Source organism: Sus scrofa, chromosome 4, assembly GCF_054392235.1.
Source record: "Sus scrofa isolate SSC_HxYL_T2T_F1_AM1 chromosome 4, Sscrofa_HxYL_maternal_Yorkshire_Landrace_v2.0, whole genome shotgun sequence".
Classification (NCBI taxonomy): domain Eukaryota; kingdom Metazoa; phylum Chordata; class Mammalia; order Artiodactyla; family Suidae; genus Sus; species Sus scrofa.
Window position 1 is genome coordinate 42,070,525 of NC_139386.1, and position 15,020 is coordinate 42,085,544.

Consider the following 15,020-nt stretch of genomic DNA (forward strand, 5'->3'; position numbering starts at 1 on the left):
CGATGTTTCTCTTATGGGCAAAAAATGTCAGGAGTTTCTGTTTACTTCCGGCACCAAGCAATCTCATGCAATTCACTGCAGTGACTTAAGGACTTGGGGCTACTTGTGATCACAAAGAGATACCACATTTCATATTTCTCCCCAGTTGTTTCCTTTGCTTTAAAGTAGGAACTGATAGAACATATTTTAAACTATCTCAGTAAAAATCTTGTGGGGAGTTCCCATCGTGGCTCAATGGAAATGAATCTGACTAGCATCCATGAAGACACAGGTTTGATCCCTGGCCTCACTAACTGAGTTAAACAATCCGGCTTTGCCACGAGCTGTGGTGTAGGTCACAGAAACGACTCAGATCCGGAGTTGCTATGGCTGTGGAGAAGGCCAGCAGCTATAGCTCTGACTCAACCCCTAGCCTGGGAACCTCCATATGTCACAGATACGGCCTTAAAAATAAAAAAAATAGGAGTTCCCGTCGTGGCGCAGTGGTTAACGAATCCGACTAGGAACCATGAGGTTGAGGGTTTGGTCCCTGCCCTTGCTCAGTGGGTTAACGATCCGGCGTTGCCGTGAGCTGTGGTGTAGGTTGCAGACGCAGCTCGGATCCCGCGTTGCTGTGGCTCTGGCGTAGGCCGGTGGCTACAGCTCCGATTCGACCCCTAGCCTGGGAACCTCCATATGCCGCGGGAGCGGCCCAAGAAATAGCAACAACAACAACAACAAAAGAGACAAAAGGCAAAAAAATAAAAAAATAAAAAAATAAAAAATAAAAATAAAAAAAATAAAATAAAGTGAACTCTTTTAAAACCTATGATTTTTCCTTTGAAAGTTTTCCATGGAGTATGGACTGTTCAGAGGCTAAAATGAAAATTGTAAACATAAACATATGATGTGGATATGGTGATAGGAACTAAGGCTACAAATATTTCCTTAAATTTGGAAAGGGAACTTTTTTTTTTTTTTTTTGCTTTTAGGGCTGTGCCTGGAGCATATGGAAGTTCCCAAGCCAGGGGTCAAATTGGAGCTGCAGTTGCCGGCCTACACCACAGCCACAGCGATGAGGGATCTGAGCCAAGTCTTCGACCTACACCACTGCTCATAGCAATGCCAGATCCTTAACCCACTGAGGGGGCCAGGGATTGAACCCACATCCTCATGGACACTAGTCGGGTTCGTTACCGCTGAGCCACAACACAAATTCCTGTTTCATTAAATGTTAATCCCAACACCCAAGCTTACTTTGATGAATGACCTAATATTAGAACATTGATAGCCAAACGTTTTGATAAAGTTACTCAAATATAAGGGGAGTTAAATATCACGATATGAATAAAAACATATCAAAAGGCTCAAATGGAATAGTATTCAAGTACTTACCAAGTGCCACTTTCAAATTTGTAATTTACTCTCTCTGGATCTGAAAACCTGTGATCTAAAATGAGAACACACAAGCCATCATTTTAGCTATTAGGGAGACAAAGCTGTGGGGGGAAATTCAGAAGTAGAGCTGAGGGAAAGTGGATAGGATCAGATTCTGGGTCCACATTGTTACAACACCAATACTTACTATAAGGCTCTGAAATCATTGCTAAAATTATATTTCCCATATCTTCTACTTGAGAGGCTCCATACCGGGAGGCTGAACTATTCTTCTCAAAATTTAAACCTGGGAGATTAAGTTAAGGAAACATTTTGGTAAAATGAGGCTGCTTCGAACCCCAAATTAAACAGAGCCAAGAAGCCAAGTAAGTAAAATGCATCCAGATTGACAATTCTTTTAAATCTCAGAAAGAGTTGCTTCTGATCAGTCTGGACTTTACCAACAGTCCCTCAGTGTCCAGGTGACCTTTGGGTTAAGATGACCAAAGCCATCCTGTCCTGATGAGTAATACCAGGATAACATGTGTATTGGGTAGTAGCAAATGCATGACAAATAAGCATTTTAGTTTCAAACCATGAAGTGTACAACAAAGTTAACAGAATCCTTAATCCGATCTTTATAACACACACAAGTTAATGACCTTCCTGACTTAAAGATATAATCACATCCATCAAGACTACAAAGTAGTGGAGTTCCTGTTGTGGCTCAGCCCAACACAGTATCCATGAGGATGTAGGTTCCGTCCCTGGCCTTGCTCAGTTGGATAAGGATCTGGCATTGCTGTAAGCCAGATGCAGCTTGGATCTGGCGCTGCTGTGGCTGTGGCAAAGGCGGCAGATGCAGCTCTGATTCAAACCCTAGCCTGGGAACTTCCATATGCTGCAGGATTGCTCCTCAACAAAAAAAAAAAAAAAAAAAAAGAAAGAAAGAAAGAAGAAAAAGAAAAAAAGACTATTTAGTATGAAGTCACTTTATTTAGCCTAATGTTCGAGACACCTCGGATGACTGCTAACACTACATCTATGATGCCATTTTCATTCAGAACTTCCCTTCTAGAAGATTCTTGCAGTCCCATAATACAGCCATCATGGATGGTAGCAAATATTTGTCCTTTGAGAGTAAATTTGTAGAAATAATTCAAGCACTCAGAGCCAACAATGGCCAACGTGGCCTTTGATTTAGGGACTACCCTGTTTGGGCAAGCCAGGGCAAGTGGCTTTTAAGAGATGTGTGGCTAAAGTTAGGTTTGAGGGCGCAACCAAAAGAGATTTCCCTTAAGTTTTATGAATTTCCAATCTGAAATAAGCACGTATCTTTGTCAAAAATCATTATCTTAGAATATATGTATATTTATATATTTATACGCATGACTGACTCACTCTACTATACACCTGAAATACAACATTGTAAATCAACTATATTCCAATAAACTCAAATTTTAAAAAGTTACTTTAGGAACTAACAATCATTGAAATGTTTACTTTCTTTAGTTTTAAGTTTCAATGCTATAGTTATAGTCACTTTGTGTTAGGTACAAATTTGCATACGTTTTGGAAATGTAGTACAATGCATGTAACAAATAATACTACAGGACTCTAACTTTCCTCAAGTTTAAAATTAAACCAGCCATCTGGATGGTGGTCATTAAAATGTTTGCCCTATTTTATAAAAATGTTTTCTGACTGGTATTTTGTAATAAGGGTAAAAAATTAAGACAAATATTATATTCTTTTCCATTCTCCATTCCAAATCCGTTTCCATTTCATCCCTCCAGCTTCCTCTTTTCTTTCTCCCACAAGGAGGCACACTGCATTTCTTTCCCACCGTGCTAGGCCACTTCATTTTTGTGTTAACTCTTAACCTGTTGCATTTCTATGCAGTTTAATATGCTGCGTGTAGGACGTCCGCTGTGTGTTCCTTGGCAAATTACTTAACCCCATTAAACTTCAGCTTATCTGTAAAGCCAAGACTGTGATACTCTTTACCTTCCTGGGCTCTTGTGAAGATTGAGATAAAACAAGCCCAGGGCACAAAGCAGGCATTTAATAAGTGACGTTCTTCCTTCCCCCTCTTCCTAGAAACCTCAGGTGACCAACTTTCATAACCCAGGATAATCACACTTTAAGAGGGTCACATTTATGACCAAAAAAATCTGAACTCACCAGATGCCTATCTGTATACTCAGAGGATAATCATCAAGCTGAGATGGAGGATGATTTCTGCAGTCCCGCCCTTTGACATCAACCACCTTGTGGTGAAATAAATGTGCTGCCCACTGAGGGATTAGAAAATCAAGCCCAGGGAGTTCCCATCGTGGCGCAGTGGTTAACGAATCCGACTAGGAACCATGAGGTTGCAGGTTCGGTCCCTGCCCTTGCTCAGTGGGTTAACGATCCGGCGTTGCCGTGAGCTGTGGTGTAGGTTGCAGACGCAGCTCGGATCCCGCGTTGCTGTGGCTCTGGCGTAGGCCGGTGGCTACAGCTCCGATTCGACCCCTAGCCTGGGAACCTCCATATGCCGCGGGAGCGGCCCAAGAAATAGCAACAACAACAACAACAACAACAAAGAAAATCAAGCCCAGAAGATGTTCAAACAACAGAACAATGACCACCGATTGGGGTCATGCAAATGGTTATCCTTGGAAAAGTGCGTTATAAAGTATTTATTAATTCAGTGCCCATTTTCAAATATGATGACGGGATGGAAAAACTGAAGCCAAAGGATGAGGAAGACACTTTAGGGAGACAACTGCCCAATGTTTTCTGAGGGAGATGGAAGAGATTTTAAGGGCCCTTACAGAACTAAGAATAAGCTGTGACTAGTCATAGTTTATCACATAAACTCTGCCAACAAACGCTCATCTGGAACCCCACAATTCTAATAACACTTTGCAGCCTTGCAAGAGCCTAATGAAGGAATGAGAAATGGATCCAAGAAAGGGAACCAACGTCATTGTATAAGCCAGGGTTTCTCAACCTCGGCATAAGTAACACGTAGGGTGGATAATTCTGTTTGGGGAGTGGGAGGATGTTCCCGTGTACTTTGGGATTTTAGTAGCATGCTGACCTCTACCTACCCAAGTTTTAAAATTTAACAATTAAAAAAGTCACATCAGGAGTTCCCGTCGTGGCGCAGTGGTTAACGAATCCGACTAGGAACCATGAGGTTGCGGGTTCGGTCCCTGCCCTTGCTCAGTGGGTTAACGATCCGGCGTTGCCGTGAGCTGTGGTGAAGGTTGAAGACGCGGCTCGGATCCTGCGTTGCTGTGGCTCTGGTGTAGGCCGGTGGCTACAGCTCCGATTCAACCCCTAGCCTGGGAACCTCCATATGCTTCGGGAGCGGCCCAAGAAATAGCAACAACAACAACAACAACAGAAGACAAAAAGACAAAAAAAAAAAAAAAAAAAAAGTCACATCACCAGACATTGCCCAATGTCCCCAGCTCTGCCCCAGGCTGAAAACCATAGGTGTAAGCTAACAGCTCCCAGGAGTGGCAGCTTAACCCCTTACTATCTATCTATTGATCCTTCAATGACAATTTTTACATGTAGGAGGCCATTACTGGACAGAAATCTTGAAGAAATTTGACCAAGGAAATACTGCCTAAGGACCAACCTGATGCTGTGTCAAAACCCCTATCAGCAGACACACACACACATGCACGGACTCACACACACGCTACACCTTAAGGATATGGATGAAAACACAAGAGTCAGCCCTTGATCCTTGGCATATTTTTGTGCAGCCCAGAGGAAAGTATGGATTTTACACTTTTAAAGGGTTGTAAAGAAAGAATATGAGCAGAGACTGTATGTGGCCCCCAAAAAACCTACAATATTGACTTATGTAGCCCTTTAATGGAAAAATTTGCTGACTTCTGACCTAGAGGAATGGAAATTGCCAAAAATAAAGACTGCCGCAGGATATGTTTGTCACAGTACAATTTTCTACCCGCAAGCGGAATCTTGGGGAAAAAATAAGTTTTGAAGGAACTGAAATGGGAAAGTATACTTCATTCACACCCATTTTTTTCTCTTCTATAAATGACAAGAACCATCTAAGCCTTCTCACCTTTGCTCAGGTAACTCCCCTATAAAGCCCTCTTATCTTCATAATCCCTGAAACAAATTAGGCCATGGGTCACTCCCACTCAGCACCAAAGCCTTCCCCAACTGCTCTAGGTCACAACTATCAATTTAAGAGTTGACTGGATACCATTTTTATAAAATAGTACCCTCTTCAACTATATTATGCACTTTCTGAGCACAGGCCCACCTTCCCCTGATCCCTTTCCATCTATTTTTATTTTATTTTTTTTTAGCCACGACCCCAGCACACAAAATGCCCGGGCCAGGGATCAAACCTGTGCGATAGCAGTAAAAATGCCAGGTCCTTTAACCATTAGGCCACCAGGGAACACCTTCTCTTTCCATCTATCCTGGCACCGATCACTTCTAAGAATCTGTCGACATAAATGATGGCATTTATGACACACCATTTTATGCCAAACACAATTTCCTATTTTTTTGCCATAGCCCTGCCAGGTAGATAACAGTAACATCAAACAGATGAGGAACCTAAGATTTGCAGAAGTTCTGTAACTTACTCAGGTTTCCAGGCAGGTAGGTCATGGAGCTGGAATTATCACTCAGCTCTGATTTGCTATGTGCGTGTAATTCCCTACACTGAGATAAGAAGGTTTGCTTAGTTTTGTTTTCAGCAATACTTGGTGAGAATTTTCTAAATGGATATATAAAAACCAAGTGAAAGAGCTGTCTGGATAGAAGAGATTTGTAGCTGAAGAACCACTTTACTGAATCCTACTTTTAATTAAGAAGATGTTCTCAACATTGGGCTAACTTGGTTCCACATTACACGTCCCAACATGTGTCATTGCACACCAGGAAGATCGGCAGCTGTAAGCTCCTAGCAACTCTGAAAAGTCACCCAACCTTCTGCATGCCCAAACCACCTACCTACCCACCCACACCCGTCTTCGCAACATGTGTCCCGTTCATAATTCTGACCCGAATATAACATGAACAACAAATAAAGGGGAAGGAGAAACAAGTTTTTAGTACCAATTCTTCCCCCTATCAATTTATAATTACATATTGAATTACTTGCTGCACGTCTGATCTTGAGGGAAAGAAAGATGAGTCTGCACCTCCTGATTATTTATGGTTCGTCATGCAACTGAGTCATTCTGCCCTTGAGGCAGCCACAACAGCACCGACAGGCTCAGCCAGCTTTACAAAATGAGAAATGCCACGGGAAACGAGGAAGGGGAAAGCCAAACGGTGGGAACAAAACAAGCCTTTCAGGCCACCGCTGAGCAAAGTGCTGCATTTATACAGAACTCAGAGAAGTCCAGAGACTTTGCCTCTAGTTGAGCCAGGGCAACGATTCCTGGGTATCACTTTTAGTGAAACAGATTTCAGGGCTTACCCCAAGTTTATACTGTCTGAAGGTGGACCTCAGAGAGAGAGATTTTACAAAGTCCATCAAGATTAACTTATCCATTCAAAAGAAGCTACCTTTCCCAACAGCTTGAAAATGGACACCTTTGGTTTCAGAACAATTTTCATGTGTAGATAACACTTTTTTTTTTTTTTAGGGCCGATTCTGTGGCATATGGAAGTTCCCAGGCTAGGGGTCAAATCAGAGCTGCAGCTGCTGGCCTACACCACAGCCCCAGCAATGCAGGATCCGAGCCTCGTCTGTGGCCCATAGCTCAGAGCAATGCTGGATCCTTAACCTACTGAGCAAAACCAGGAATCGAACCTGAATCCTCATAAATACAAGTCAAGTTTGTAACCCACTTAGCCACAACAGGAACTCCCATAAATAACATCTTTTTAAAACTAAACTTTTAGTTTCCATTTAATAGAAGCATACATATAAAATAAATACACTGTGGAGTAATTACGTTTAGACTATGTTAAAACTGCATCCCAATGTAAACTGGTACAACCACTATGGAAAACAGCATGGCAGTTCCTCAGAAAACTAAATATAGAACTACAACATAACTCAGCAATCCACTCTTGGACATATATCCAGACAAAACTTTCCTTGAAAAAGATACATGCACCCATATATTCACTGCAGCACTATTCACAATAGCCAAGACATGGAAACAACCTAAATATTAAGAGATAAATGGATTAAGAAGATATGGTATATACACACAATGGAATACTACTCAGCCTTAAAAAAGAACAAAATAATGCCATTCACAGCAACATGGATGGAACTAGAAACTCTCATACTAAGTGAAGTAAGTCAGAAAGAGAAGGACAAATACCATATGATATTGCCTTTATCTGGAATCTAATTTACAGCACAAATGAACCTTTCCACAGAAAAGAAACTCATGGACTTGTGGTTGCCAAGGAGGAGGGGGGAGGGGGAGGGAGTGGGATGGACTGGAAGTCTGGAATTAATAGATGCAAACTATTGCATTTGGAATGGATAAGCAATGAGATCTTGCTGTATAGAACAGGGAACTATATTTAGTCTCTTATGATGGAACATGATGGAAGATAATGTGAGAAAAAGAATGTATATGTATGCATGACTGGGTCACTTTGCAGTATAAATTGACAGAACACTATAAACCACTACAATGGAAAAAATAAAAATCATTTAAAATTAAAAAATAAAATAAAATTGCATCCCAGTTCATAATTTCAACTCAAAGCCATTTCTCATTACCACTGAATCCCACCTCCCACCAAGAGAAGTTTGTTTCTTCTCCTTCTATGTTTCACTCTCTTTCTCTTCTTTTCTTTCTTTCTTTTTTTTTTTTTTTTTTGTCTTTTTGCCATTTCTTGGGCTGCTCCCCCAGCATATGGAGGTTCCCAGGCTAGGGGCTGAATCGGAGCTGTAGCCACCCTCCTACACCACAGCCACAGCAACACAGAATCCGAGCCGCGTCTGTGACCCACACCACAGCTCAAGGCAACGCCGGATCCTTAACCCACTGAGCAAGGCCAGGGATCAAACCTGCAACCTCATGGTTCCTAGTCGGATTCGTTAACCACTGAGCCACAACGGGAACTCCTGTTTCACTTTTATAGTATAACACAATTGGCTATACTGCCAAACATTTGTCAGTAAGATTCCTCTGCTAAAGGAACAAAGGAATATACTGCAAACATAAAACATGGCGAGAAAAGTAGAAATAGTGCTCCAACTAAGAACTGAATTTCCTATAATTGTGTGAAGGAAAGAAGTGATAAATTACCCTTATATGAGTTGCATAATTTAAAAAATAGGTTCTATAAATAATCTGCTATTTTTTTGGCCTCAGCATGGCATGTGGATACTCCCAGGCCAGGGACTGAAGCCAAGCCACTGCAGTGACAACACTGGATCCTTAATCAGCTGAGCCACACGGGAATTCCAATCTGCTATATTTTAATAACGTGAAGCTTTGAAAGAAGAAAATCAAGCCTTCTGTAAAAGAATGTAATTAGGAGCCAAGGCAACATAAACTTTTACACCAGTAATAAATGCTAGGAAAAGATATTAACTCTATTCCTCAGAAGCTTACTCTTTCCAAGGATTAGGGGTAGGGGGGCAAACAAGATCCATTCTAACAAATTATTACTTCAGGAGATATTGTATCAAAGCACAAAACTGACAAGTCAGTTACACTTTTGAAGAAATAAGAGAGAAGTAGAGACTAATGCAACAAAAGGTAGGAAAATTTCTACTTTAGAAAAAATCATTTATATGGCATAAACAAATTAGGAAAGGGAGACTCCATGATAATAAGTCTTCCAGAGCCTTCTAACACGAGAAAACTATCCTGGAATGCCCAAACTCACATTTTAAAAGTAAATTATTTTAATAATCAAAATAAGCCACACAAAATTAACACAACTGAGGGCTGGCCAAGAATATACGTTATTTGTAGCCACTTTACTTACTACAGACCACAAACCAAAGAATTCGCCAATTTGGCTCACATCATGCTGATGTAGTGCCAAAGATAATTCCCTACCCCTCCAGCTAAGAAGGTCAACTACTAACCCAGCTTAACTCTACACTTGGAGATATTTAAAATCCCTTTCATATACAAAAAGTTACCCAAAAAAACATGCAGCATTTGCTTCCACTCTTTGAAAAGAGCAACAGGCATTGGGGAGAGGGAAGAATCGGGACGGTGGGAATAACACATACACATTACTATATAGAAGATTAATAAGAACCTACTACATATGGCTCAGGAAAAGCTACTCCACAGTTTGTAACAAACCATATGGAAAAAAAGAATGGACATATTTATATGTACAACTGATTCACTTTGCTGTATACCTGAAACAAATACAACATTGTAAATCAACTATACCCCCAATGAAATGAAATTTAAAAATAACAAAGAGCAATGGGATGTTCCCGCTGTGGTACACTGGGTTAAGGATTTGGCATGGCTGCAGCTGTGGCACAGTTCACAGCTGCAACTCGAATTTGATCCCTGGCCCAGGAACAACTTTCGTATGCCACGGTTGGGCCAAACAAGGAATAAAAAAGTCAGCACAGAATGAACCACACTCACATACATTATTTTACAAATGAGAAGCTAAATTAACACTGAGGTTTACTTGTACTAACATGTAGCTGATGTTCTGAAAGGTCTATATCCAGTCTCACATGAGGTTAGGAAAAAAAAAAAATTTTAGGTGTAAATAGTTTAGATAAGGTCTTAAATCAGTAAGACCTTTTCAGATTCCTTGATAGCTGTTTTTCTTCAGAGACACCCAACAACCCAGTCAACCTTGGAGAGCACACAGCAGGGCAAGCAGTGGCTAAGGGGCACATGGATATACTGTCCTGTGATTCCTTATAATCGTGATGCCCATTTTAAGATGGGAAAACTGAGACTGAGCAGTACAGTAAATTCACCCCCAATAAATCTGACTCCAGAGTTTCTACTCTTAACCACTCCGCTGTAAGGCTATTATCTTTTTTTTTTCTTTTTTTTTTTTTTTGGCTATAACCATGGCACAAGGAAGTTCCAGGTGAAGGATAAAAACTGAGCCACAGGGGGGAACCCAAGCTGCTGCAGTGACAACACTGGATCCTTGACCTGCTGCACCACAAGGCTACTCCTATGTCTTTAATATATATGGGGAAAGCAGGCCATCAGCACTGTGTTGGTAGCATGCCCATGCAAACACATATCTTTCAGCCCCATCAAGAGGTGGTGAAACAGGAGTTTCTGTCATGGCTCAGTGGCTAACGAATCCAACTAGGAACCATGAGGTTGTTGGTCCAATCCCTGGCCTCACTCAGAGGGTTAAGGATCCGGCGTTGCCATAAGCTGTGGTGTAGGTGGAGGATGCAGCTTGGATCCCGCATTGCTGTGGCTCTGGCATAGGCTGGCAGCTGTAGCTCCAATTAGACCCCTAGCCTGGGAACCTCCATATGCCTCAGGTGTGGCTCTAGAAAATAAAAAGAAAAAAAAACAATTAGTGGTGAAAAATAAACAGACACATATATCCCTCCTAACTCTTGGATGGGCAGACAAGATTGGTTCAGCAATTTTTTTTTTTTTTAACCCTGATGTTGGAAAGCTGCACTAAGGAAATGGCATTTGATAATAACGTCGAATAGCACACATGGATGCAATATCCTACAACTTAATGGAAATTTTACAAAATTCACTTCCCTTTATTCCTGAACAATCTCTGGAAACACAGAATACAAATTTATAAGGGAGAAAAATCCAAATAACCAACCCCACCCTCAAATTATCTTTATAAATTCTAGAACATTATCCCCTAGTTAACAAGCAGGATATTTGCAATCACATTCAGGTTCAAGTGCTGACACTTCTAAACAAGACAAAACCTCTAAGCCTCAGTTTTCCCACCTATAAAAACAGGGCAATACTTCCTCCACTGGGCTCTTGGGAAGCTACTGATGGGATATATACAGGAAGCACCCAATTGATTGTTCTCTTCTTTCACCTGCTCTCCAGACAAGGCTATACTTCATTTAAAATGAGTTCTTAGTGGAGTTCCCATCATGGTGCATCAGAAACAAATCCAACTAGGAACCATGAGGTTTCGGATTTGATCCCTGGCCTTGCTCAGTGGGTTAAGGATCCGGCGTTGCTGTGAGCTGTGGTGTAGGTCTCAGACATGGCTTGGATGTGGCATTGCTGGGGCTGTGGCGTAGGCCAGCAGCTGTAGCTCCAATTAGACCCCAAGCCTGGGAACCTCCATGTGCCGCCAGAGCAGCCCTAAAAAGCAAAAACAAACAACAAAAAAAGAGTTCTTAGTAAAGGCTCAGCAGAGTGAAATAAACACAATGGTAGAGGTCTTGATAAAGGAGAATAAAGCAACTCATGAACAACAAAGCTAAGAAAAATAGGTTAAGAAACCAGGAGGAAGTAATTCCATCCAACATCGTGGGGGAAATAGGGTTGTTCTTTTTTAAAAAACAGATCAGTCATTGTACAACAGCCTTAGAATCAAAATGTACTTTCAGCAGGAGACAACTGGTATTAATTTCCCCAAGGGATAAAGGAGATTTCTTTTTTTCTTTTTGTCTTTTTAGAGCTGCACCAACAGCATATGGAAGTTCCCAGACTAGGGGTCCAGTAGGAGTTGCAGCTGCCAGCCTACACCACGGCCACAGCAATGCCAGATCCTTAACCCATTGCTCGAGGCCAGGGATCGAACCTGCGTCCTCATGGTTACTAGTCAGGTTTGTTAACAGAGCCACCATATGACATTTCTTCCTTTAAAAAAAAAAAAAAAAAATCACATTCCTATCAACACAATCTCACCACCACACCTGATTAAGTAAAAAGCTTACAAAATACCACCCACAGGTCACCTGCTAAACAAAGTTCTCTGTCCAGCTAAGGCTATGTAACTCAAAAAGTAGGTAAAAAACTGCAGCTGGAATAACTCAGAGACTCAATACTAACACCAGAAGTGGTTCTAGAACCAAGACAAAGACAAGAGGAAAATAAGTACTAAAACAAAAAGGCATTCAAGAAATGCCTAGTCCTTCTCCCCCCACTTTTTAAAATCAAAGTGGTCATACTGCTTCATTTACATAGCACCCAATGGTTTAAGAAATTTTTACTGGGGAATACCTGAGATAAAAGTGAGGCTTGGAGAAGGCAAGTAACTTTCTCAAGGAAGCAAAGTTGCAAATTCTTACTTTACTTCCTCCTGTCCAAGGGTGAGCGAGAGCCTCTTCCCCTCCCCCACTGGTTTACCTGGTGGAACAGGTAATCCCTGCGAAACAAATGCCATCTTCTTGGCAAAACCATTCAAGGATGTGTAATGAGCATCTTTTAGTCCAATGCCATTTCCCTATTAGAAAGATAAATGTTTAGTGGTATGAAAAAACTGGACAGCTAGCTCTTCAGTTCAGACATTGCAGAAATTTTTTGCATAGTCAAATCTGGCATGATTGCCTTTGGCTTGAGGAATTAGTTTGGTGGCCTAGTTCAGGAAATAATGAATCCTCTGAATAGGAGTCATAAAATAATTGATCACAGCAGCAACATAAAACAAAAACAACAGATAGGAAAGCTTAATAACATTTCTTACTTGTTAAAGGGCAAAGAAACATGCAAATGAACCAATAAAAACACGAAAGATTAAAATCCACTTTTTGATTGGCAATAAAACTATAAAAGCTAAGACCTCTCCAGTGTAAGTCCAAATAAACTAGGTTAAAATTAGACTTTTTAAAAATAAATAAATATAAAACTCCCTAATTTTTCAATGAGTGCATTACTTAATGGCCATGATACCTTTACTCAAATTTCAGGTGTGCTGTGCCTGAAATGGAGCCCAATTGAGCCTTATTCACAATTCACCTGTTTACCTATAGTCAACTATTTCTATTTCTGATTTTCATCTCCATGGTGCTTGAAAAAGAACTGCCAACAAATAGTTATGGAGCTAGGATGGAAAGGAATGACAGAAAAAAACAATGAGACTGCAAATCAACTATAATGGAAAAAATAAAAATCATTAAAAAGAAAAAAAGAAAAAGCAATGAGCAAAATCTTACCCATTCACCTAAAGGTCAGATAATGCAAGAACTAGCGTGTAGATAATATGCCATAGGGCAAGTGAAAAGCCCAGGTTACCATACTGAAAATGTTTACTAACAACCCCAGATCTTATATATGTGAAACTTTTAAGAAGAAATCAATGAGAAAAAAAATGGATGAGCTTTGAACAAGTTTCCCCTGAACTGTTAACACACTGAGAAAACCAATACACCTAAAATATAAGAACCTCCTGCTTGTAGCTATGGAAATTTTTACTAAAATCTGACCTATAATTACTAAGGAAAGATTTTCTTCTCTAAAAGAGAAAACTGAGTAGTCAAGGATAAACAGTTATTAATATACTGCCTTTTCTACTCAAATTGTCTTTTTCTAAATTAACTTATTAGATTCCCTCCATTAACTACTAACACTTTGCTAGCATACTTCTCTATTTTCTACCAGTGCATTAAATGGTTTAGCATTGCTATGGATGGAACTGTGTCCCTTCCAAAAATTCATGTGTGGAAGCCCTAATCCCCAATGTGACTGTATCTGGAGACAGAGTACTTAAGGAGGCAATTAAGATTAAATGAGGAAGGGGCTCTAATCTGTTATGCCTGTGGCCTTATAAAGAGGAAAAGAAAGATATTCTTCTACCATTCCTGGCCGCATTGCCAGGCCCTGTACCTCCCCCCAAGCCCCCACCCATATAAGACATAGAGAAAAAGCCAAAAGGTACTCTGATCTTGAACTTTCCACACTCTGAGAAAATAAATGTCTGTTGCTTATAAGCTACAGTCTATGGTATTTGTTATGGCAGCCTGAGCTAACTAATACAGTACTCTAAGCAACAAGACACATAGCAAAAGTGTTTCCACTGTTCCAGCCTTCTAATGACTCTTACTAGAATTCCCTCCAATGAGCATAAAATCTACCCTTCTCCCAGCACTGCTGTAGCTAAACCAGTAACTAACCAGTAGCTAAATCAGCTAAATCAAAATTTTAGCTACCTACTTCCATGAAGAAGGCACATAAGATGAAATTGACTTGCTTACACATGGTTAGGAAAAATATCCAAACAATCTTTTTCATCAAGAAACTTTGGGAGCTCCCGTTGTGGCACAGTGGGATTGGTGGCATCTCTGGGGCTTTGGGGAGGAGGTTTGATCTCCAGCCCAGCACAGTGGGTTAACGATCTGGTGTTACCACAGCTGTAGCTCAGATCTGATCCTGGGCCTGGGAACTCCATATGCTGTAGGGTGGCAAAAAAAAAACAAAAACAAAAAAAGAAATTTTGAAATAAAACAAAAATTAGGGTTTTGCTCCTGAAAAAGAATGAGAAAGTTTAAGAATAAACATCCACAGGGAGTTCTCTTGTGATGCAGCCTGTTAGGGATCTGGCATTGTCACCACAGCAGCTTGGGTTGCTGCTGTGGCACAGATTTGATCCCTGGTCCAGGAACTTCTACATGCCATGAGCAGAGCGGGGGGGGGAGGGGGGGGGAAGAATAAAAATCTACGACCTACAAGTTCTCAAAAATAACTTGAGTCCGACTTCATGATGATTCTCATAGTGGCTTTGGGCGAGTCCCCAACACTGCCATTACT

The 15,020-nt window shown here is 40.8% G+C and overlaps 2 protein-coding genes across 27 annotated transcripts in view; both read right to left on the minus strand.

The window, feature by feature from the left end:
• The window catches only part of DPY19L4 (dpy-19 like 4), a 223,152-nt gene that overhangs the window by 118,426 nt on the left and 89,706 nt on the right, over nucleotides 1-15,020 (minus strand). The window lies entirely within an intron of this gene.
• Nucleotides 1-15,020, minus strand: part of ESRP1 (epithelial splicing regulatory protein 1) — a 66,731-nt gene that overhangs the window by 45,199 nt on the left and 6,512 nt on the right. For all 26 annotated transcript variants that reach the window (XR_014843596.1, XR_014843595.1, XR_014843594.1 and 23 more), the window contains exons 5-6: nucleotides 1,565-1,663; nucleotides 1,375-1,429 (exon numbers count right to left, since the gene is read on the minus strand). Coding sequence is in view for 15 of the 26 variants with exons in the window: in XM_085022010.1 (XP_084878136.1) it covers nucleotides 1,375-1,429; nucleotides 1,565-1,663 (154 nt within the window). In the remaining 11 variants the exon portion in view is untranslated. The remainder of the gene's footprint in view (nucleotides 1-1,374; nucleotides 1,430-1,564; nucleotides 1,664-15,020) is intronic.